The following is a 23935-nucleotide window of genomic DNA, read 5'->3' on the forward strand; positions in this document are numbered from 1 at the left end:
GGAAGTGGAACAGTTATTAAAAGTGCAGATGAAACTCAATCTGGCTGAGGTGAAAACCCTACAAATGCATCATATCAAACATTGCGTGCTGATTTCGTTCAACAACATTAACCAAGCTGAGTCATTCGCCTCGCGAAACAACATGCAGCACACCGCCGAATGCGGCAATGTTAAATATAGCATTCCCGTATACATCGAGAACGGCGCTGTAGAAGTTCGTGTCCATGATTTGGCTACGCGTACCCCTGACGGCGCGATTAAAAAATGCTTGCAAAAATACGGAGAAGTAGACTCCGTTACACATGAGACTTGGAGGAATTTTTTCCCGGGCAGCCCTAACGGTGTTCGTGTGGTGAGAATGCGTGTGACCAAGCCAATTCCCTCATACATAACCGTCACAGTGTTAGGAAGTGACGATGTTCTCATTCATCAAACATCACTAGTCACGTACCCAGGGCAAATTCCTACGTGCCAGTTCTGCACGAAGAAGCTGCACCTCGGAAAACCTTGCGTAGAAACTGTTAAGGAAAACTTAACCAATCCAACTGAAATCAGCCCAGAACCATCTTACGCTAAACCACTAACAGCTGCAAAACCAAGCATGTAGCATCGAATAGTAGTAAAGATTTTGTTCAGTGCATGAACGGACCGAATTGGTAAAACCTGTCTATATATCGTTTAGTTTCATTGATAATGTATAATGTCAAAAATTATGTTTGTAAATTTTGTTATAGTCAGATTTCTTGAGCGTTTTTTTCAAAACGTCATATCTGCAATGAGTTACTCTCTGTTTATACTTTCTCTTTCGATTGTTACGGTGTCACTATAACACTTTTCACTTATTTTACAGTACAGATCGAAAGACGGTGGTTTTAGCTAGCATATTATGCAAAGAGCTGAGGGATAAATGTTAAAGAGACCGAATTATTAACAGAAGAGAAAGTAAACAAAGAGAGTAACTCATTGCAGATATGACGTTTTGAAAAAACGCTCAAGATTTTAGCTCATTTTGTGCTTCCTTCGTTCCACAATTATTATGTATTTAATATCTTCCAAACAGTGTTAACGAACAGAATGAGCTTTCCGTTCTTTTGGCCATAGCAAGTGCTTCAGATCTAGTCACAATGTTCATAAGGTACAATACATTATCGTTGAATATCTGGAATTCGCGAAACGTTTTGTCCGATTGCTGCTGCTCCCGTCATGAGACTTTGCTTTCTTCCACGACTAGCCGGCACGATCCGGTTTCGTTGTTGCTGTCTAGTAACAGTTCTGGCACTGATAACCTTCCTGTATCTTTTGGTGAATATGATTATAGCGGTTAGTATTTAAGCTATTTTCTTTGGACGAAAAATCATCATTTCCTTTCCAGCATTCGAGAAAGAATCAGTGCACAACATGCTACGAAATTATTGACGTTGTGTACACATGGGTTAATGGAAGCGATCAACAGTTTTTGGACAAAATTGCTCACTATTCAGAAGCGCCGGACAAAGCTCGCTACGATGATAAGAATGAATTGAAATATTCCCTCAGATCTCTGGAAAAATACGCACCCTGGATCAGGCACGTGTATATTGTGACAAACGGTCAGATTCCTTTTTGGCTTGACCTTGATAATGCAAAAGTGCAGTTAATTCAACACGCGGATATTGCCGACGATGATACGGTGCTTCCAACATTCTCCAGCTCTGCAATCGAAACGCTAATACACCGAATACCGGGGCTTTCGAAAAACTTTCTTTATCTGAACGACGATATTTTCCTAGGCGCTCCGCTGTTTCCTGACGATCTCCTAACCCTATCGGAAGGAGTGAAAGTGTTTACGGCTTGGCTGGTGCCAGATTGTGCACCGGACTGTCCGTGGATGTTTGTAGGCGATGGTTCCTGCGATAGCCACTGTTACCTGGAAGAGTGCCAGTTCGATGGTGGTGACTGTGATCATTCCGATTATATCGAACACGATCATGAACCTAAAGATGAGGATTACCCACCTGTAACAGAGGGCGGGGAAGCTTTCGTCGATGTTCCTAAAAGGCTTCCTCGGGGAGCAAAAAAATCGGAAAACATTCGGGATATCTACGAGATTTTTGTTCAATCTAATTTATCTTCCACGAAGCAGCTGGTAGATAAATTCAACAGGGAGAAGATGAAAAGTAATAAGGTTAGCTCTAAGAAGAGTTCCGCGAGGAACGATGGGGATGAACATGAAGAGAAAAGTGAAGAGGCTATGACAAAGTCGCAGGATATTTTTGCACACTCGCTAATTCATACCAATAAAATTTTCAACAAAGTTTACGGGTTTAAGAATAGAAAAGTACTGGCTCACGTTGGCTTCCTGCTAAATGTGGATATTGTGGAAGCTATGCTCAGACGGTTCAGAACTGAATTTATTGTTACGAAAAACCATCGTTTTAGAGAGAAAGATGATCTACAATATGCTTTCACATACTATCATTTCTTGATGAGTGAAAGCAGGAACAAAAGCGTTTCAGAGATATTTGATGATTTCGACACTGATAACTCAGGGTAGGAAAAAAAATTACCTACAGGCGAACCCATGTTTTATTTGTTATTATTTCTTATTTCTAGAACTTGGTCAGATCGAGAAATTCGTACGTTGTTGGCAAAAATTTACAACTTACCACTGGATTGGTCTGCAGTACGGTACTTTGAGGAAGTAGTTACCAATTGCTCTCTACAGCAGAACAATTTTGTACCACTGGAGCATCAACTTGACCAGCGACATATTTATCCGACATTAGTTTATGAGCGCTACGAAGATTCCACAATTGTGAGTTCCAAGAAGACCTTCGTCGAATTTGAAAAATTCTCAAATTATCTTTCTAGCCTATGGTGACCAAAAACCTAGTTCTTCGGTGCCACGAGCTAACCGACATGATGCGAGCCAACTTTGGACAGGTACCCCTGTACCGATTCCACATCAACCAGAAAACGGGCATCTACAGTAATTTTAAAATGCTAACGTCCAACATTACCCAGGTGGTAGATGCACTGGACGAGTTACGTAAGAATCCTAAAAAGTTCAACTGCATTAACGACAACCTCACCGAGGACAACCCGGAAGAAAACCAACTGATCTCAGCTCTGTTGGAAGATTTCTACCTTTCGCTATTCCCAGCACGGAGCCAGTTTGAGCTGGAGAATAACTATCGTAACAGATTTCACTACTACGACGAATACCGGGCCTGGCTAGACCGGAAAAGGCTGATTCGGAATGCAGTGTACGGTGTGTGTCTGCTGATTTTTCTCGTTTGCGCTAAGATGCTCTGCTTTCGGCACAAGGGGAAATTTGCGCGAACGCTGGTGTTATTTGGAAGCCGGGCGGATTACAGTACGATCTGATCGATGAATCGGAAAGTTTTTGATGCAATAATACTAACATACTCAAGCTAGATAAAATGTTTTTATTTATTTTACTGCGCAAGTGTATATTTGGACAAAAAGGTAAATTTTAAGTAAATATAAACAAATGCCAAAACTCCATTTCATTTTTATATTAGGATTTTCGCGTTTTCATTTCGATATGTAATCTCCAGTCACCTGGTAAAGCGTTGTTAAACACAGCAAACTAGTACGAATTAGGGTAGTCAGTGACATTGGACATCTACAACCTTTATCCGTCGCTTAGTATATTAAAAGTTTGGTTGTCATCTCAATGAAAGTGTTGAATTTAAATTTGCTAATAAATTGCTAAATTTGTCCATCGGCAACACTGGTATACGCACGTAACATGGTTAAAAAGAAATTTTAAACAGGAAAGCGGCTGGTCAAGAAAGCTACTGTTTCACGCAAGGAGTCAAATTTGATTACTTTCGTGTCATGTACCCAAATGACGGGTGTAATTTAGTACAGTTAATAATAAGTAAGGATAAGTAAAAGCACAGGTAAAAGTGTTTCGGAAGTTTGAGTGAACCTGCTTACTGTTTGGAAGCTGCCTCTGCTGGCCCACCTCCCCGACGGACGGATCTTTCATTTTGCTTAATGGCAAATAGGGAGAAGATGGAAGGCAATTCAAATATTTAACTTTGATAGGAAGGTACATTCGTGATTAACTTACGGCACTACTTCCCTACGGGAAGAACATAGATGCACAACAAAGTGCGATTTTTAACCTCCTTTTGAATAGTTTGTGAGTTAAATACTTAAATGATTTGGAAACTATTTATTGTATCGTTTCAGTAAAGCTTAAGAACATTATACATGCGAGCCACAACATAGCTGCTACGCCGCACACACTTCTCTCCCCTGCCTAACCATGTATCTGACATGAGCAAATATAAAAATACGTTTTTCAACACACTAACCTTGCTGGTGTGCCACGAAACTGTGACTTAAGGAAGCTAGAACATTTTTCCTATACAATCAATCCGAGTTTTTGACGGAATGGCATCTGTAGCTCCTATTTTGTGCGAAAATATCACCCCTCTTCATTTGGGGTTTCTTTTCGTAATACTCTTATTCTTCTTCTTCTCGTTTTCATTGCACTTTTTCAAATGCACTTTATTCACACACCACTCCAAAAACACTCGCGAAACTTTAATCGTTTACTAACAAAACTTCAAATTTTCTGCCAATGTGCAGATGACCAAAGGAAAATGTTCGGAAACTCTCATTTGTGCGTTTGAATTTTCACTTCAGATTTCAGTTTTCCTCATTGTAAACAAGCGAGTCGGTGCCTAGCAACGTGGCTTCCACATATCTTCACCTTAATAATGCTGATTTATGTCATTTTTGCTTGGCCCAGAAACTGAGTCATGTTTTTGACAGCAGTAGCAGTTTGAACCATACTCAGTTTCGCCTCATGCGAAAATGGCATTAATTTTGGAATCCAAAGCAGAACAAACTCGCTCCAATGTTTATAAAAACCATATAAAATGTCATTTTCGTTGATTGACTATGATGTTGCTTTTCGAGGATAATATTAGAGACCAAACGAGACTAAAGCACTATTTAGACTCTCCGTGAAAATGAAAGTGAACAAGTGTTGAATACCCTCCATTGTTCACGGTGGATAACGTCGTAAACAGTTTCTTCAGTGAACAACGATTTCACGATCAACTGGCAGTTTACAGTTTGTCAGAATGCAATCTGTTATTCGAAAGCGAACGTTCACCGTGAACAGCGATGACATTTATATTCACCACTCCGCATCAATTCCGCCCATCGTCGCGTTTACACTCCCGGTGAACAAGTGAATTATCCACTGCGAACATATTTCACTGTGGAATATTTAAAATGATCGGGGAAGATGAATATTATTGCCTAGATTCAATTATATCGAATAATTGTGCATGGATTCGATAAGTATATTAATGTACTATCGTTTAATTCCAGTTTCATCAATTTCTATGCACTAATATGTGAGATATTGCAAAAAACAATTTAGTGCGCATCGAGTTCACGTTCATTTTCACCGAGGGTGTAAATAAGCCTTAAGGACGACTCAGACGATACATCAGCTTCCGTCAACGTCAACGGAACGTCACCGTTCCGTCAGGATAAGTTACATTCAGTTAAATGGAGACATTCACACACAACATCAACGACACGGAACGTTTTGACGTACGGTACGTGTGAACGGGCGCAAGAGAAAAGTATTTAACTTATCCTGACGGAACGGTGACGTTCCGTTGACGTTGACGGAAGCTGATGTATCGTCTGAGTCGCGCTTTAACAACTCACGAAGAAGTACTCAAAATTTATTTATTTATCGTACACATCAACTGGCCGCACTCAGCCCCAATCATGGAAACTTAAACTAATTACATCTAAAAAACTGTGCAGGAATCGATTTCCTAATGATATCCGAGACAAATGAAAGTCGAACAGGTGCGACACACGATTGAAGAGGCGTTGTAGTCCCGTGATAGCGGCATTAGCTGTGTGAATAGTTCGTCGAAACGGCACTCTCAGAAGAACGTTTCCACGTAACGTTCTGGACCTTGCTTGGATGTTGACCCGCTCTAGTAAATCTGGAGAATCGATGCGTCCTGACAGAAGATCAGAAATGAATAAGGCTCTTGCAGTTTCTCTACGACACTGAAGGATATCGAGCTGGATGAGTTTACACCGACTCTCGTAGCTTTATAGACGAACAGGATCGCGCCAAGTCATGCGCCGAAGAGCATACCGTATAAATTTTCGTTAAACGCCCTCAATTTGATCGCTGCTGTTCATGTAATTCGGGTTCCAGACTGCCGAACAATACTCCTGCGTGGAGCGCACTAAAGAGCAGTAGAGGCTTTTGAGACAATAAATGTCTGTGAAGGATTTAGCCGTACGGAAAATGAAGCCCAGACTTCGCGATGCTTTACCAACAACCTACGAAATGTGATTCTTAAATGTAAATTTCGAATCTAACAGCACTCCAAGATCCTTAACGCAGCTCACCCGGGAAACAAGCGCACCAGACAAGTTATATTGAAACTCAATGGGATCTTTTTTTCTGGAGAACGATATCACAGAACATTTTGCCGGATTCAGAATCATTCGGTTGTTTTCACACCATCTGCTGAAAGTGTCAAATTGCTGCTGCAAATAAAGTGCGTCCGTTCGGCTCTTAATTCTGTTGAAAATTTTTAGGTCATCTGCATACGACAACCGTAGCCCTTTCAGCTGATAGTTTACATCGTTGAAATAGAGAGTGAATATGAATGGTCCGAGATGACTTCCTTGCGGAATACCAGACGTTGCGGAGAACAGTTTGGAGTATGCATCACCTGTGTTCACACTGAGTTGACGGCCAACAAGATAGGATTGGAACCATCGCAGGTGTGATCCACTGAAGCCAAGTTTTTCTAATTTAGCGATTGCGATATCGTGATTGATTCTGTCGAAAGCTGCAGATAAGTCAGTATATATAACATCAGTTTGTTGATTCACATCGAACCCTTCTGACACAAAAGAGGTTAGAGATAGTAGATTCGTCGACGTCGGTCGATTCGGCATGAATCCGTGTTGGTCTTTAGAAATATATTCCTTACAGTGAAAAAACACTGACTCCACCACGACTAACTCAAAGAACTTTGAAATGGCAGAGAGCGCAGAAATTCCTCGATAATTGTCAATGTTCCTCTTATCACCTTTTTTGTGGACAGGAAAAATGAAAGCTATTTTCCACAATTGAGGAAATATCGCGGTTGTCACTGACATTTTGAATAGTTGACACAGTGGTTCTGGGACACAGTGGGACACCATCTGGTCCGGGAGATGACGATGCTTTAAGCTTGGATGCTGCTGATACAATATCCGAGTGCTCCACACGAATCACACTCACTGATCGTTCGAGTTGGGCCACGCCGCTAGCTGCAACGTCAATCTGCTGCGAGGACAGAGTCTCACTGACGAACACACTCGCAAATTTAGAGGCGAACAATTTGCATATGTCTTGTGAATCATGCCCAACTTCACCATTCAAAAACATTGTAGAAGGTGCTGTTGATCTGCAGAAGTGTAGCCGTGCTATAGCCATCCAGAAGAGTAATGCTGCAAGATTCGTCTGGGTCGGGTTGTAGAAAGGTTGAAATCGCCGAGAATCATGATTTCGTCACTGAGTTGCGCCATCGCAGCAACAGAAGTCGATGATTCAGAATGAGAATCAGCTAGTAGAGAGTCGCGAATTTTATCGGGAGGGAAATAAACCACACATATATATAATGTTCGATTTCCCAATTTTATCGCTGCCCATACTTGTTCGATACTGCTCCAAGCATCATTTGTTATAGGTTGAACTTTAAACCCACGCCGCACAGCGAGCAAAACACCGCCTCCGGAGGATTTGTGGCTGTTAAGAGGGCTACGATCACATCTGAGAACCTCGTAGTCAGAGCAAATCACCTGGCTGGAAAGAGTCTGCTCATTTAGCCATGTTTCTGTGAATGCGATAATGTCGTAACAGTAGTCCGAGGTAGCTAGGCGATAGGTATTTGCACAGGAATTCATGCCACCCACATTTTGATAGTATAAGTGGATGGGCGACGATTTTAGGCCCTCCGGCACTCTTCGATTCATTCGTCAGGAATGCACACCGGGGCGACAGGAATGACTGCTAACAACAGAAGGCGCGGGTGAACTGCATGAATTGATAGCACCCGTGATGGAAGTTGGAGTGCTCCTCAGGAGGTTTCCAGCTGACGACTGACAGCGATGACTTATTAATTGACAGTCGGAAGCATTCGAGCTAGAACAAACAGTTCCATCAGGAAATTATAAGAAATGTAAAACGGTTGATTCATCAACATTATTTTTAAAATACTTGCCAAAGAGGGCATTTCGGAAGTCCCCCTCTCCATTCTCAGACACAGGGCCGGGACGACTGAAGATACTACTGACTGCAAGAGGCAGGACTGTGCTGGGAGGATTCCATATTGCTTTCTACGGTGCGTCCCGGTTTCCGTTGATCAACAGGCGAATTGTCGGTGCGTGGTCTAAAATAACTGCTATTTGCGATGGATTTATCCCAGTCGAGGTGTTTTCCGAAACCCCTGCTTCCCGTTATTAGTACGTTCTTGCCGAAAGTCGATGAAATACATCCCATCCGGCCAGGTTTCGACATTGAGGGCCATTTCACGAAGTTGAGGGTCAACACCAATTTTGAATGAAATGAAATTAAGCCCGCTCAAATTTGCGTCTTTTTTCACTAACTTCTTCACTTCGACCAGATCGTCCGTTGAAAGGCACTCCTCAACCAAACGGTGGTAGCAATTCGTAACAGGTAAATCCAGCATTTACTGGTAGCGGGTTGAACAGTGATTTTGGGTACCTTTGCTACATCACCCTTCTTCTTGCCCACGTTAGACTGGGGACATCGGATTTAGAAAGAAATTTATCATCCTCTGTATCGCGAGCACGTTTGGCTCCAGATCTTTTTGGAACGGGGCATGATATGGGAGTTGCAGGCAATGTCGTTGCGGATTCCATTGATTTTCTAGTTTTCTCTGTTTCAGCCTTTAATGCTTCAAGCGCTGTTTTATGTGTGTCGGTCAGCAAACGGAACGCTTCGCTCAATGCTGTAGAAGCTGCATTCACTGCGGAGGATTTCATCAAATCCACACAGCTGTCGCAAAGCCAGAATATATTCGCTGAGCCGTTAATCATGTCCAATTCTGGACGAGTGAGCGTTGAACACGATGGCATTTCAGCTGATTCAAAGTGGTTACCGGCTCGGAGCACTGCAGGCAGATCGAATCCATTGCAAGAATCGCCAACAGGTAGGCAACAGTAGCTACTTCGCGAATAAGCTTTTCCGATATACATCCACGGTTTCACCACAAGGATTCTATCACAACCGACGACACTTTGGGAGAACAATATGTTTGTCAATTGTCACCGTAGGACCAAGAATCACAAATTATGAGTCAATTGATCAATAACTGCAGCTTAGGCCAGGGCACAAACTCTGTTCTAATTGAAAAATCACTGAATATACACAAAAAAATGTAAGGAACGTTGTGTACTAGATCAACTTGAATCCAGAAAGGAACTGAATAAAACCAGTGAAGCAAATCGAGAAACCCTTTGCACAAGGCAAATATCCACAACCTGAAAAAAGAATACACCATTGAGGAAAAACAACATCAAACTAAAAGGATCTACTAGAGGGGCCGGGTTCCTCCCGGGAAGACCTACAATCACGAACAGATCTACGGCCCTGAACCTTTCTCAGGAAACACACCGAATGATATCCCAAGGAATAACCCAGCTCCTGAATACACTACCGACACAACGCCATACCTACTGTGGTCAATGGAAGGGCACTACGCCTGTCCATCCAACAACAAAGCCAATACTAACACTCCCAGAAGTAGCAAATCTAGCCTTTGGCGACTGCTGGTGCAGGGAACCGGATATCTTCCCACCCTTCCACAACTACGAACAGTCATACTGCTCCTTATCTTTCCCAGACATCCCCCGACACAGTCGCCGGACAACCAGCAACCTTGCCCCAGGGCACTCCACCCTAGCAATCCAGTGGAACATAAATGGACACAGAAATAATCTTGGGGATATGCAAAACATTATTACCCGTACCGAACCCCTATGCCTAGCTATCCAGGAAACGCATATCCACACAAGCATAACAAGCATAGAATAACACACCCCATGTGACGCTCCATCGTTTGCCTTTATATACCCCAGGGAATCATCAACATCAGAAACAAGCTCTCCAGTCTGACAAGTCAGATCCGGCGAAGATCATGACGAAGAAGAAGAAGGAAGCGTTGAAAAAGCTGTTCGATAGCAAGGACAGAACGAGTTTGCGTGACGCCGGCTGAAAATATCACTGCTCCTATACTGATGATTCATCGAACCCTCAAGATAGAGGACATCATCTGTCGGAAGAAGACTCGATCTCCCGAGTACACGGACGAGCAGATAGCGATAGTGAAATCGCAGTGCCGGTGGATGGCGAAGAACTACCGCAGGACGTTGTTAGTGCTGGACGACGAAAGTTGCTTTCCGCTCTCGAAGACCCACATTCCAGGAAACCACAGCTACTATTCTAGTGACAAGTCGGCCACACCCCCCGAAGTAAAATATAAGTATAAATTGGAAAAAAGTTATGCCGTACATCGCCATATCGGACAGAGGGATTTCAAAACCCTGGTTCAAGCCGAGCGTCCTGGCCATCAACCAATAAGTGAACCAGGAGTAGTGTTTTGAGAAACAGCGGAGCAAAACATCCACCGAACCAGCGGAGCATCGACACACCGAGCTGTGCACTTGTGGAATCCGGAAGTTGCTGCCCGTCGGTATGCCGTCTGCCTACTACTAAAAAACACCACCATATGACCCCCTTCGGGACCAAAGAACAAACAATTTCAGGACGCTCCGAAACGCCGCAAGAAAAACGATCCTTACGTCCAAAGAAAACAGCTGATCCAACTTCATCGACGGTATCCGACCGAATTCCACAACCACCGAACTGTGGAGAAGAGTAAACGCGCTTAATGGAAAACGACGACAAAACGGATATTCTCTATCGATTAATAACAATACCATCACCAACCCGGAAGAAATGTCAGACATAATTGGTAACCATTCCCAATCCTTATCCGCTAACGAAGCCCTCCCCACTGCCTTTGTCCAGCGTAACAGAAATATACAATACCCACCGACCACCTTCACGCTCGATTCCTCAACCACATACAGCAAACTCTTCACCGGAACTTGTCGCCGCACTCAACACCGCTCGCGGAAAATCCGACGGACCCGATAGGGTGCCCAGTTAACCAGGTGTCGTATAAGGATGCCCAACAAAAATCGTATAAGGATGCGATTTTTATCGGAATCATATAATGGTGCACCGTATGTATACGCATTATACAAAATTTATCTTTACTAGTGCGTTGTGAAGACTCCTTTACGATTCTCGTATATGAGTGCAAACTAAGTTATATAATGTATAAAGAGGATCGTTTTAGTGCAGTAATATGACACAATTACTACTACACAAATATCGGTAATGGCCAAATTAATCAAAGTATTGTGCGCCAAGAATCGTAAAGTAAAAGGTGATGGGGCCAACTTCGAACGAATTGCTGGTTTGGTACCGACTTCAATTCAATCCCCAAGATAAAATATCAGATTTGTAAAGTTTTCAAAAAAATATAAATCGATACTTCGTAAAAGATGGGGTATTAGTTATATGTTGACATTGACTTGAATTCGTTCCCATACCTGCATGGTTGCATCATGCCATAAATAGGAACTTAGAACTATGGAAATATGGATAAGAATTTTAGGTAATAGTTAAAATTATGAGTTTTAGTAATTCTCGTTTAAAAAAACAGGCGTTCGAAAGGATGTGTCTCATTCTTAACTATTATTTTATATTGATATTTTCCGAAACTTCCGAATATAATCGTGTGTCTCATTCTTAGCTTTTATTTTATATTTATATTTACCCAAAGTTCCGAATATAATAGTATATCGTACTGTTTTGAGTCGTAAGTGTGTATGATAGGTGTTTGTTTCTTGCCACATGGAATCAGACTAAGTACCGACCACAGTCGCATTTATGTACAGTTTATATCGTATATTGAAACCCAATTCTATCTCAATGTAGATATATTGCCTCCACTTTTGTCTGTATATAGCATATTTGCGCATTGTATACGACTTAGTTGCACTGAATATTTACATGTATAACTCTGTTAAAATTTCGGTATAACTACAAAATTGTTTGCTGGGTGGGGTACGTGCATCGGGTCACCTCCCTCTAACAGGAAAAAAAGGGTCCTTCTAGACACCCTCAACACAATCTGGGAAGGTGGGACCTTCCCAGATGAATGCAAACTGGCATACACAGTCCCTATCCCTAAAAAATATCAGGGCACTCGCACCACGAACGACTTCTGGCAAAATTCTGGAAAGGATGGTAAACTGGAGAGCAACCACGTGGCTGCTTGGGGAAGTGATCAATAATGCCATCTCCGAAACTGTACATGCTGATATCGCCATTCTGGATGTAGCCAAAGCATACAATACTGTATGGCGCGAGGGAGTACTTCAAAACCTTGAACGATGGGGCCTGTAGGGAAATCTCAGCTCATTTATACAGAAATACCTCATCAACCACCGGTTCCGGGTTTGCATGGATGGTACCAATGGAGTACCGCAAGGATCAGTTCTAGCAGTAACACTATTCTTAATCAGGATGAATTCGAAAAATGCGTCATCACCCAATTGCTGCGGCACACATCATTTAGCCAACTCTAGACCAATCCGCCTCAACGACACCACCGTACCTTTTCGAATGGAGCCAATCATCCTCGGAGTCACCCTTGATAGAAAACTCACACTGAGGCCCCACTTCCAAAAAATCAAGAAGAGCTGCAAAAGCAGAAAGCGGCTGATCCGCACTCTTTGCTCGCGGCATCCTAAAAATAACAGCAGAATGGCCCTCAACATTGGCCAATCATTAATATGCAGTAAAAAATTTTACGGGATCGAACTCACATACCGAAATCTTGAAGCACTATCCTCGGGACACTGTATCATGTAGTATAGTGCGACTGGCATCCGGTTTACTCCCAAGTACCCCTGCTGAAGCTCCCCTGCCGTTGGGAATCAGCTAGCATAGCTGAATGTCACCTTCTCCACCCCGCAGTCGATATCCACCAGGAGTTCTCCAGCAAACCCCTCCCAACCATCGCCTGGGCACATCGTGTGAGACCACGAGCCTGGTACGATCCCGGCCCAAATATAGATGACAGCCTCACCAACACAACAAAAGCCGACCAAAAAAGCATCATACCAAAATATAAAGAACCGGATCAGCCGCTTAGCACAAATCGAATTGTGCTCACAAACAAACAGCGTAGTAGTTTGTGCCACGATGTGCCATGGTGTTCAGTAAAACAAAAGCAATGGTTGCTATGATTATTTAACCGCACTTTGTTGACAGTTTTTGGGTTGTCAGAAGTGTGCCTCATCGTGCCACACATTGTGGTAACGATAGTGTATTACTGTGAAACGTAATCTTATATCGTGTTACCGTAGGTGATACAGTGTGTATGGCACATTGTTCTAAGCGACTCAACTCGACCTTGTAAAGAACGCATTAACCGGAAATATCAACAATACCTGAAAATCTTCGCAGATGGTTCCATGGCAGACGACGGCGTCGGAGCGGGTATAAGCGGACTGGGGAACGGGCTCTCCTTCCGCCTTCCACCTTCCTGCTCAGTCTTCGCAGCGGAAGCAGCAGTCATCGCTGTAGCAATTACTAACAGAGACGCAGACGAACAAACTGTAATCTTAGCCGACCTCTTATCAGTTCTACGGGATATCGCTTCGGGAACATAAACCCATCCATTCGTACAGGTTATCGAGTCCCGCCGAGATCCACTGATCACACTGTACTGGATCCAAGGACACAGCGGCATCAAGGGAAACGTAGATGCAGACCAGATAGCCCTACACGGCAGACACGCTCGAATCTGCTTACCCGAAGAAATTCCCCCAATCGATATATGTATACAGAAAATTCTACACAAACCTGCGAAACTAATTCAATAACCACTTGCGGAGATCCCGAGGGCACACACAGAAGGTCAAGGGATCTGCCGACTGCTGTATGACCGAGCCAATATGGAAGAACAACGAATACTCTACCGACACCGGTTGGGACATACAAGAATTACTCACGCCCGCACCATCACTAGAGAACCAACACCTGAATGTACTTCTTGCAACACCCAATCATCTGTTGAACACTTACTATGCAGCTGCCAGGAACTGAAGGACCTCCGACGGCGATATGATGTGGCAGATTCAATCAGCGACGTGATATCTAACGACCCAGTCCGGAAGAAGTAAAGGACGCCCGTTTAGATGACCGCATCTGAATCAGCCCTTATAACAGTCGAAGACATCGCCACAAAGACACTCCACAACCACATTATCAATGTGCCCTCTCCACCACACCATTGCGGTGCCGGAGAGGTCGTCCATGGCCCTTTGGACCAGCGGACCGCCTGCAGCCGACCTTTCTACTTACAGAAGTGACGAGCAATTTTGGCACAACCCCAACCACCTCTTCAAAAACCCCGAAACCAGAAGAAAACTCAATTTCGACTGCACACTGAAATATAATTAGTACCACTGTAACCTTGTTCATACGGGTGAATGACCAACCGGTTATAACCCTAATAAACAATAATAATAATCATATGTATTCTGTTAGTATTTCAGACCACTCTGTAAATAGAAAAGATGGCTAGTTACAAAGACACAACAAAAGAGATATGGAATCCATTTTAGCCTGTTAATTTGAATGTAACAATTGCTGCTATCTTCGGCATGACTGTATTAGATCGGTTGTTCCGGAGTTTATTGAAATCTACAAATATCGGAATTTTATATAGTTTTCGGCAATGGGAAATAATCAAATTTTTTGTATATATTCTTGTATGATAGCTCTGAAAAGGGCTTTTAATGTTTATAGTGGTTAATTAAAAACTTTCTTCGTCATCTAAATTACCTGACTTAAATATAATATTTCCGAAGATAGTAACAATTACTGTATTCGAATTAACAGGCTAAAGCGTATTCTACTTCATTCGGGTTATATCTGTGACATTATCCACCCATCTTTTTTCTCGGCATTGTTTCACCTGCCAACATAAGAAGACTTAATTCGGCGCCTTCTTTTCGGTCTTCTTTGGCAGCAGAATGGCCTGGATATTAGGCAACGCACCACCCTGGAAAATAGTCACGCCGGAGAGCAATTTGTTCAGCTCTTCGTTATTTCGAATGGCTAGCTGCGGATGACGGAGGATGGCACTTGTTATCATGGCCAGCGTTTACTGTCAGTTGCAAATGCTTTGGAGGCAAGATATTCCATCACTGCTGCCAGGTAGACGGATGCTGCGACACCGACACACTCGGCTTATTGGCCCTTTCTCAGCAAACGATGGATTCGGCCCACAAGACGTGCTGGTAAAACTAGCACGAGTGTACCACACAAATGATGCCGTAGTCGCATACGACCGCCAGTTTTGTACTTGCCTTAATTTACGTTAGAAGTCAAAGGGACCATCGGCCATCGAACAAAAATAGTTTACTTCCATGGTCAAAGAGGTGAACCTCGAACGAAAACTAGTCGGGCTCGCTTCTAATCCAATTGTACGGACATGGACAATCATGGCGCAGATAATAACTGCTTTAACCCTGTCTTGACCACCGTTAAAGATAAAATGAAGGCTAAACCGAACTTCGACATCTCATATGAGATCCACATAGTGAATTGTCAGATCTGGAATGTAGGTGTTCCCGAACTACCTGGCCACCATGGAATCATTGGTAACGAATTAGCAAGACGTGGTTCATCAAACATGTTTGTTGGAGCAGAACCATTTCTTGGAATCTATACCTACGCCACGTCAAGCTAGAACTTTCAGTTTGGACAAGAGACCACTTACTACTACCTAGCGTAACGTAGTAGCTCCTCTACAAGCCGAGAAACTTGTACATCTAGATACAACGAGAGCAAAAAAAAAACTAATGGATGCCAAGTATAACCTAAACAAATGACTAAAGCCAAGATGACATTTGTGGATTCTGGAACTACGAGCTCGAAAACTTAGAACATTCTCTGCAATTATGCAGTATTATTTCTTCGAACGAAGCGATACTTCGGAAGGCATCTTATGATGCTTTACGAGGTATAGCATACCTGTCCCAAAAAGATCCTCAACTACATTAATAATGTAGCATTAATTTGGGACGACACATGTGAATAAACAAATAACACGCTTCCAACTGCAATGGATGCGGGTAATTTGTAACATGTAAAGCAAACAGGGGCAGCCTAAATAGTGGTCACAGTGGCATTTTTTTCTAACAGGAAAAAAACACCGAATGTGCAGGTTGAAGATCAAGGGCCGGTTCTTCATCATCAGCGTCATCAACGTACCGAAAACGTCGACGTCAGAACCCAAAGCTCTCCCTAATGAATAACCATGTTTACCACCATACCGTCGCTCGAAACTGCTAAAAAGATCAATGGACGAGAACGGAATATCGGGAAAGCCGATCCGACAAATCAAGGCTACAATGGATGGAACTCAGTGCTATGTGAGGATATCGGGTTCATTCGAGTCCCGAAGGGGGCTTCGTCAATTGCCCGCTATTCAACATTTTCCCTAAAAAATGATTATAGACGATACTGAATTTAGTTAAAGTTAACAATAGTTTTAAGAAACATTCGTCAACTTACAGCGAGGAAAAAGTTTTAACGGTGTCGCTCGTTTTGGCGAGCTTGTTATCTTCGTAGTGATGATCCAATCTTGTTTAAACATTTTCAACCTGTCGATATAAAAGATGTTGGATTTCTTGAGCCAAGTTTCTTGTAACTTGTTCCAGTTTTCCCATTGGTGGTCAAATTTTTTCGTTTTTTCGAGATCAGCTCAAGCTAAAATCAAGCCACCTCGTTTAACTGTTATAACACGGTGCAAAGGCTAACTTGTCAAAGTACCGCTGCAGGTACCACATTAAGAACACTTTCGTGAGATAACAAACCAAGTAATAGTATGAAAGTTAGCAAAAAATCAACTGAACATAGCGGACGGATAAAGGTAAATACACAAACTGCACACGTCTTATAACCCACTTACAGCCGACCCCATACCGACGCGATACGGAATCCGACGTCTGTAAAACTTCTTGTAGGCGAAAAACCCACCGACGAGGCTAGCAACAATTGCCACACTGACTGAAATGGCCACGATCGCAGTCTTGCTTATAACTGAAAAGAAAACATTTGTTTGTGACTACCACAAAATCACAAATCATAGCGCTCACCTCACCTTCTTCAACCACATCCATGTAGATCGCATAATCTTTATTTTGAACCCTGATAGAACACATCCACCGGCCAAAGTCTTCCCGTTCCAATTCGATGATTTCCAGTCCACATTCGCCAGCTCGCAGTCCTTCACCATAATACCGAAACCTGGATGCATCACCGGGTACAATATTTTCCGACAAACCGTGAACATCCCCCGTGGGACTAACGAAGCGACAGATTTCGATCGGCATATTAAGGATGGTTCTGCAAAGTAGCTTTTTACCTTCGTCCCCGGTGCTGCCCGTAATGAGTGGGGTGATCGCCTTGCCAGGTTGATTATACACCCTTACATCAAAGTAGCTCATTCGATCCAATCCTCCACTCAGATCGTTCATCCCACAGGCCCACTTGCCCGTAGTAATATTCTCAACCTTGAACTGGCACATTCCCAGTGTTTTGAGATTATCGAAACCATACGGTTCGTAATTTCCGCCCTGTGGTCCCGATAAATAGCAGTAATCGAGAGGATACGGTACATCGCAGTTTAGTTCAGTCATGAAAGATTTGTTCAAATCCGCGAATATTTCAATCAGTTGGGCGTCTGCTTCGACATCCAGTGATTTTTCCGAGATTTTGTTCAATTGTTTGCCAATATTGAACACACATCCGCTGTAGGTGGTAGAAAGTTCGAGAAATATGCGCCACACTCCATAGTCTTCTGGGTGTAGAGGTTTACGAATTTCAAGACTACACACTCCCGATGATACCCTGAAATAACGAATCGTGTTGAATATTATGATTTGTAGTAAAAAATTAACATGAATTTATGCTCGATACTCGATCACTTAGTAAGAGGGCTGGGATATTCAATTTAATAGTACGACTTACTGCGTATCATATGCTGAGTAACGATCGGCCAGATGCCCATCCAGCAGCATCATCTGGCGTCTGCTATCAACCGAGACCGCTCGACACGGACTCACTCTGCTTTTGTACTGGCAAGTAAGAATTATTCGTGAATCATCCTCCACCAGCGACATCGTTACATCGCGCTTACTTTCTACAACAAAGGGTTCTTTCGTTATCAACACACTTGCTACTCTCATTGATATCAACTTACTCTCGACGCTCACATTAATTATAGTTTCGATTTCATCCATAGAACCCCAATAAAGAATGCGGCATCGAAACCGGGCCGATTCCCAGATTACATCGAACGATCTCGAGCACCCGTTGTAGATATTGCCGGCCTGATCCAAAATGCGACAGTATCGGATTGAGCTGTCCTGCGGGCACTGAAGAGTATACCAGCTTGTCGTGTCGCTGATAGTGACGTTCAATGTACCAATCTGTTTAGGGACTGAAATGCGATAAATGCGGTTATATATGGCTTTGCTAACAAATTTATTGGGGTGCACTCAAGCTCACCGTTGACTGATAGCATCAGCTTCTGTTCGATATTTTTCGAGTTGGTGTCCATGGCTGACAGTATCCACTCGTGTTCAACAGCTTTCTGCACATTTTCAACCCGAATACCACAAACGTCCGCACTGAATCGTTGCACCTTGGTCACTCCAGCGACCACGTGTACCTGCTCAGTGTCCAAGCTATAGGTATTCCCGACAACCGTTACCGAACAATGGGACCACTTGATCGGATCACCAACCTGGCTTGGTATTAGGTAGGCTAAAAATCCCGCCCCTTGCAGGATCGTGAGACTGTCGGAAGGAAAAATCGTGACGCCGCAAACCGGCAGCATCATCCACGGCAGACATAATAGGAAACCAATTAGAAACCATAACGACGGTGATCTGCCCACGCTTGGCACCATTCCAACGGTAATGGAATTATTGTTATTGTAAATAAATATTGTTTAGAGGCACGCGCACACAGAACGTAGAAACTAGTAAAGCAGCTCAGCGCACTTTTCAACCGAAACGATACGAACGACTCAACAACTCACAATCGATTAAAGTGACTTGAGATTCGGAACTCGGTAAACTAAAAATAAACGATTCTCCTAGGAGTACTGTTTGTTGCAGTATGAAGTAAGAGAAAAATGAGAGCAAAACGATATGCTTCACTCATAAAGGATAAGATCCGTAGTAGAACAACGGAGTATTATTGTAATTACTTTATGGTTTATACTACAATCGACGTGGTGGGTTACGGATTATTTTTTGTTATATATAGATTATTTCCAACGGACCAATACAGCAGCGTAGCTAGGAAATTGGTTTAGGGGTGTGGGATTCTGCAAATCGTTGGTAATTTAGAAAGTGTTCCAAGTGAATATATTTTTGAAAAAAATGTTCGAACTTAATTCCGTTTGTGCTAGAAGCCAAACTGAATCAAGTTCTGTGGTTGAAACTGCTACTAAAATATATGAACTGACAGTGGCTGTGCAACCTGGCTCAGTTTCGTGGTGTATGTGTTAACCTTCTAAATCCCACTGACCGGCAGTGGTATTATGAGCAAACAGTTTTTTTCCATATGATCTGGTCTCCCCATGTAAACAACTTGATTGCGGAATGTAAAAGGTGTTAGCTCTGCCGATGTTCCAATGATCCATTTCAGAATGACAGATACATAGCGGTACGACTAGCAAATTTATACCAGTATTATACGCCTTATCAAATAAACAAATTGAATTAAAAAACCAGTATTATTATCAAACTTTCGATTTCTTGCCACGAATAGGTGCGATTTTCACTTTTTTACTTTATACATACTGTCATTTACATTGGAGCGGATTATACCTAGGTGTCGGTTGCGAGCAGAGCGATTTTTCCGAAATTCCACGAATGGACGTGAGATGATGGTCCACGAAACACTCAAAAACCAGACATGAGAGTCGTGATTCGCTTCGATATTACTCTCCCCGATGATCGAGAGAAATGCGGCAAAAAATTCAGTAAGCTTTGGAGCGGGGGGGGACCTTAGGGGGGATCATCTTGTAGCGGAATCAATTCCAATTTCGTGCCGGAAAATTTTTCGCCTGCCCTGTATGATGCACCATTGCAAAAGTGTTCAAATCGATGAAACTGCAGCAGCATCAATCAATCGATAAGGCTCTTGAAGACGATGGCGATGATGCTGGGTGAATTCTCTTCAACGTTGCACCGATAATCGTGGTGCTCGTAACTTCTGCATCAGGCGTGTCGTTCTAGATGAAGAGCTGTATCCGAAGTAGCGGAACTTTAACCGCTGTTGCCGCCATTCAAAAAAACACCGCCAAAAACAATTTTCACCAAAAGTTTGAGAAAGGAGTAAAAATGTCAAACGAAAAAAAACATCCCTTCGCCGACACCGCTTACTTCGATCTCCAACCTGGTCCAATTTCATCAGACTATTTGAGACGACGCACTCATTTCACTAGTTTTCTGTGGCTCAAGAAGTACCTTACCGTTCAGGCTAGAGCCTTGATGTCGCTTGCTGTATGCAGAAGCCGTCTCCACTCCACTCGGTCCATTGCTGCTTGTTGCCAGCATCGCAGTCTTCGAAGGGTCCGCAGGTCGTCCTCTATCTGGTCGATCCACCGTGCTCGCTGTGCGCCCCGTCTTCTTGTTCCTGTAGGGTCGCCCTCAAGAATCATCTACACCGGGTCGTTAACCGACATTCTCACGACGTGTCCAGCCCACCGCAAACGTCCTATTTTTGCAGTATGCGCGATGGATGGTTCTTCCAGCAGCTGATGCAACTCATGGTTCATTCGCCTGCGCCACGTTCCGTCTTCCATCTGTACGCCACCATAGATGGTACGGAACACCGTTCGTTCGAAAACTCCAAGGGCGCGTTGGTTCTCAACGAGCATAGTCCAGGTCTCGTGGTTGTATAGAGGACCACCGGTCCAATCAGCGTCTTGTGGATAATCAACTTCGTGCGGCGGCGAATTTCCGGATTCCAAAGTAGGCACGATTTCCCGCCAAGCTCCGTCTCTGAATTTTTCTGCAGGTATCATTGTTGGCAATTACCAGTGAGCCCAAATACACGAATTCGCTCAAGAAGTACTAACTCATGTAATACTAGAGGATCCCTCGAAATGCCATACAGAAACGACTTGGTAATCAAGGATGCTTTGCTTTTCCATGGTAGTTCGTTTTCTGACAAGTTAACGGTTGTTCATTTTGCATCGCAGAAAAATATTTATCGTTTGTAAAACAGCTAGTATACTAGTTCTGATTGTTCCAACCTGAGTTTCAAGAAACACTTTATTATCATGAACTAATTCAGCATTGGGAAATGTCTCATTGGTGATTGTAAGCAGCCCTGGGAAAATCATAATAAAAAATTCTCTGCCGACAAAATCATGCCGTGATCACTCTCTCAACTATCAAAAGATCATCTCACAAAAATCACTACCGATTTTTTCTTGCCCTCTATCAGTGGTAATTTTGATCTGTGGCTGAATTCGATAATTGAGAGGGTGATCTGCAGCGAGCAATTCGGAAAAAAATCACAAGTGAGAATTATCAGCCATGATTGCGATTTGATTTAATTCTTGGATCAATGATCGTTATCCATTTTCGAACATTATGGATATGTTGGGGGTGTCAACGAGCCAAACTAAATTATTTTTAAACATTTTGGGAAATTGTTTTACATTAAAGGGCAAGTTGAGGGTTGTTGGCAATCAATAGTTTTGGACAATTTCAATGCACGGGGGGGGGGTCCTCCGATGTGTCAAAATGTTTTTTCAACTATTTGGGAAAAGGGCCGTTCATAAACAACGTAGACTCAGGGGGAACAGGTGGATCCAGCAAAAGTCCACTTTATCTACGTGGGGTAGGGGGGGGGGGGGGTTGCATTTGCAAAAGTCTACGCCGACTTTTATTATTTGTTATTCTCGTATTACTAATTATAAATGGGATTTAAAGAGAGTTGTGTTCAACATACTAATCGATTCAGCTAGATGCATTTATGCAAACGAAGATAGTACGCTATTGAGGAAACTACTCTTTAGGCGACCACTCAACCCAGAACCCATGTAATTTTTTGGACAAAACAACAACCTGACGTTGTTGTTTCTTGCGTATATTTAGATACAGTTTTGGTCCCATGAAACAATTCTAGGAATAACATAAATCGACAGTTCTAAAGACGATCTCCCAAAATTCCTTTTCGCGAGAGATTTTGACTCTGAAAATCCTGCAGTAGTGAACTATCATCTGAGACACCACTAGTTAGCAGACATGTATGGACCATGCATAAACCATTAAAAGTTCAAAAATGGTCAAAGTTAAGCGCAAAACCACCAAGATAACAAAAAACGCCCGATTTTCAACAATAAGTGGATTGATTTTTTTGCCGTTCTCATTTAAAAAGAAAGGTCATCCAATCACTATAAAAATCGACTTTTGAACCGAGGCCCGGAGGATCGATTGTCATCCCGAGCAAATTCTCATGGGTTGAACATGGTCCGCGCCAAAATTTACAACCATCAAAACGCCATGAAATGGCCTCAAAAACCCATAAATGCACCAAAATAAGATTTTTAAATGGGATCTTCTGGACCATGGCGATGGTATTTTCATGGGTTGAACCCATTCCAAACACTATCAAAACACCATGCAGTGGGAGTGAATTTGGACTATGATCATGGGGGCATTATGGACTTTTCGTTTGCTCGGGATATCAAGAATCAGTAGTGTCTGGCTCAAATTACACGTTCCCCATGTGGATCGGAGATTTGTGCCTTGCCAAGAATCGTCTTTTCATCATTTCTTGACGGGAACGATTGGGGAAGTAGTAAGGTTAGAGGTAAGAAAAATAGCGACACAGAACAATTAAAAAAGAGCATTCTGCACCCCCGGAGTGATTCTGAACGATCTGCAGGTGCTACAATAGCTGGAAATAAACTTTCAACCCCCAGAGGGATTTAGAATTTTGATTTAAACAGTGAGCGGATATATCAACATCCCCGAGGGGATATTGTGATAACAGAACGACAACACCCCCGAAGAGATATTGTCATTCAAATGCGGCTAAAACTATAGCTCGTCACCACACTGCCTTAGGAACAATAGCATATCCTTCAGTTTCAGCTTTCTGTACATAGGTTCATCTATGTATGGAGAATAAAAAATTCGGAAACGTATAATTGTATTACTACAGGGCAGTTGCATATCAAATGATATGATGTTCCGTAATCGGATTCACAAAGATCACATGAATAATACTCAGCGCGCTGAATAGTAGCCATGTGATAATTGAATTTGCAATGTTCAATCAGTGCCCTGACTAGAATACTGCAGTTGTGTTTGGAAAAATCCAACAAATTCTTTGACAATTTCGGACTCACATCCGGAAGAAAAGTCTTTGTTTGAACGCAAGTTTGCAAGCTACGCCAATGGTTGGCATGTTCGGATGCAGCCCAAGAGCGAATCTTGTGCTTTATCCAACTTATCGACAATGGTAAAACTGGTTCTGGACCAACGAAGTCAGTCGCAGCGCCAGCTCTAGCCAATTCGTTTGTCCATTCATTTCCAGTTATACCGAAATGACCGGGTACCCATAGATAGGTAGATAGCATTTGAAATGCTAAGTTCTTTGATTTGAATCCGACATGCGATTACTAATTTCGATCTGAACCCCCTAATCTTACGAAAATTATATTAC

At 42.8% G+C, this 23935-nt stretch overlaps 2 protein-coding genes across 5 annotated transcripts; one reads left to right on the forward strand and one right to left on the reverse strand.

The window, feature by feature from the left end:
- The first annotated feature begins 1000 nt into the window (after positions 1-1000).
- Positions 1001-3902, forward strand: LOC131688657 (N-acetylglucosamine-1-phosphotransferase subunits alpha/beta). Of its 2 annotated transcripts, XR_009305275.1 has the most exons (5): positions 1001-1320; positions 1373-2529; positions 2593-2794; positions 2851-3468; positions 3525-3902. XR_009305275.1 is itself a non-coding variant. In XM_058973071.1 (4 exons), exons 1-4 carry the CDS (start codon positions 1204-1206, stop codon positions 3364-3366), a joined length of 1992 nt encoding a protein of 663 aa, XP_058829054.1. In that variant the 5' UTR covers positions 1001-1203; the 3' UTR covers positions 3367-3523. The 2 variants fall into 2 exon arrangements, 1 of the variants encoding a protein (XP_058829054.1); XM_058973071.1 differs by lacking the exon at positions 3525-3902 and having other exon boundaries at positions 2851-3523.
- On the reverse strand, positions 3409-19294 carry LOC131688658 (uncharacterized). 3 transcript variants are annotated; one of them, XM_058973073.1, is made up of 5 exons: positions 18746-19294; positions 18438-18677; positions 18206-18377; positions 17332-18085; positions 3409-6014 (listed from the first exon to the last, which is right to left on the reverse strand). In XM_058973073.1, the coding sequence occupies exons 1-5, from the start codon at positions 19146-19148 to the stop codon at positions 5988-5990; spliced, it is 1596 nt and encodes a 531-aa protein (XP_058829056.1). In that variant the 5' UTR covers positions 19149-19294; the 3' UTR covers positions 3409-5987. The 3 variants fall into 3 exon arrangements, with proteins under 3 accessions (XP_058829056.1, XP_058829055.1, XP_058829057.1); XM_058973072.1 differs by lacking the exon at positions 3409-6014 and adding an exon at positions 16212-17275 and having other exon boundaries at positions 17337-18085; XM_058973074.1 differs by lacking the exon at positions 3409-6014 and adding an exon at positions 17137-17275.
- Positions 19295-23935: the final 4641 nt, after the last annotated feature.

The sequence above is a fragment of the Topomyia yanbarensis genome, chromosome 3 (genome assembly GCF_030247195.1).
Source record: "Topomyia yanbarensis strain Yona2022 chromosome 3, ASM3024719v1, whole genome shotgun sequence".
Classification (NCBI taxonomy): Eukaryota; Metazoa; Arthropoda; class Insecta; order Diptera; family Culicidae; genus Topomyia; species Topomyia yanbarensis.

Coding starts and splice junctions, on each gene's coding strand:
- LOC131688657 (XM_058973071.1), top strand. CDS start 1,204: ATGAGACTTTGCTTTCTTCCACGACTAGCCGGCACGATCCGGTTTCGT. Junction 2,530..2,592: donor TTCGACACTGATAACTCAGG/GTAGGAAAAAAA, acceptor TCTTATTTCTAG/AACTTGGTCAGATCGAGAAA. Junction 2,795..2,850: donor GCTACGAAGATTCCACAATT/GTGAGTTCCAAG, acceptor TTATCTTTCTAG/CCTATGGTGACCAAAAACCT.
- LOC131688658 (XM_058973072.1), bottom strand. CDS start 19,148: ATGGTGCCAAGCGTGGGCAGATCACCGTCGTTATGGTTTCTAATTGGT. Junction 18,378..18,437: donor AATTAATGTGAGCGTCGAGA/GTAAGTTGATAT, acceptor CCTTTGTTGTAG/AAAGTAAGCGCGATGTAACG. Junction 17,276..17,336: donor CATGGATGTGGTTGAAGAAG/GTGAGGTGAGCG, acceptor TTTTCTTTTCAG/TTATAAGCAAGACTGCGATC.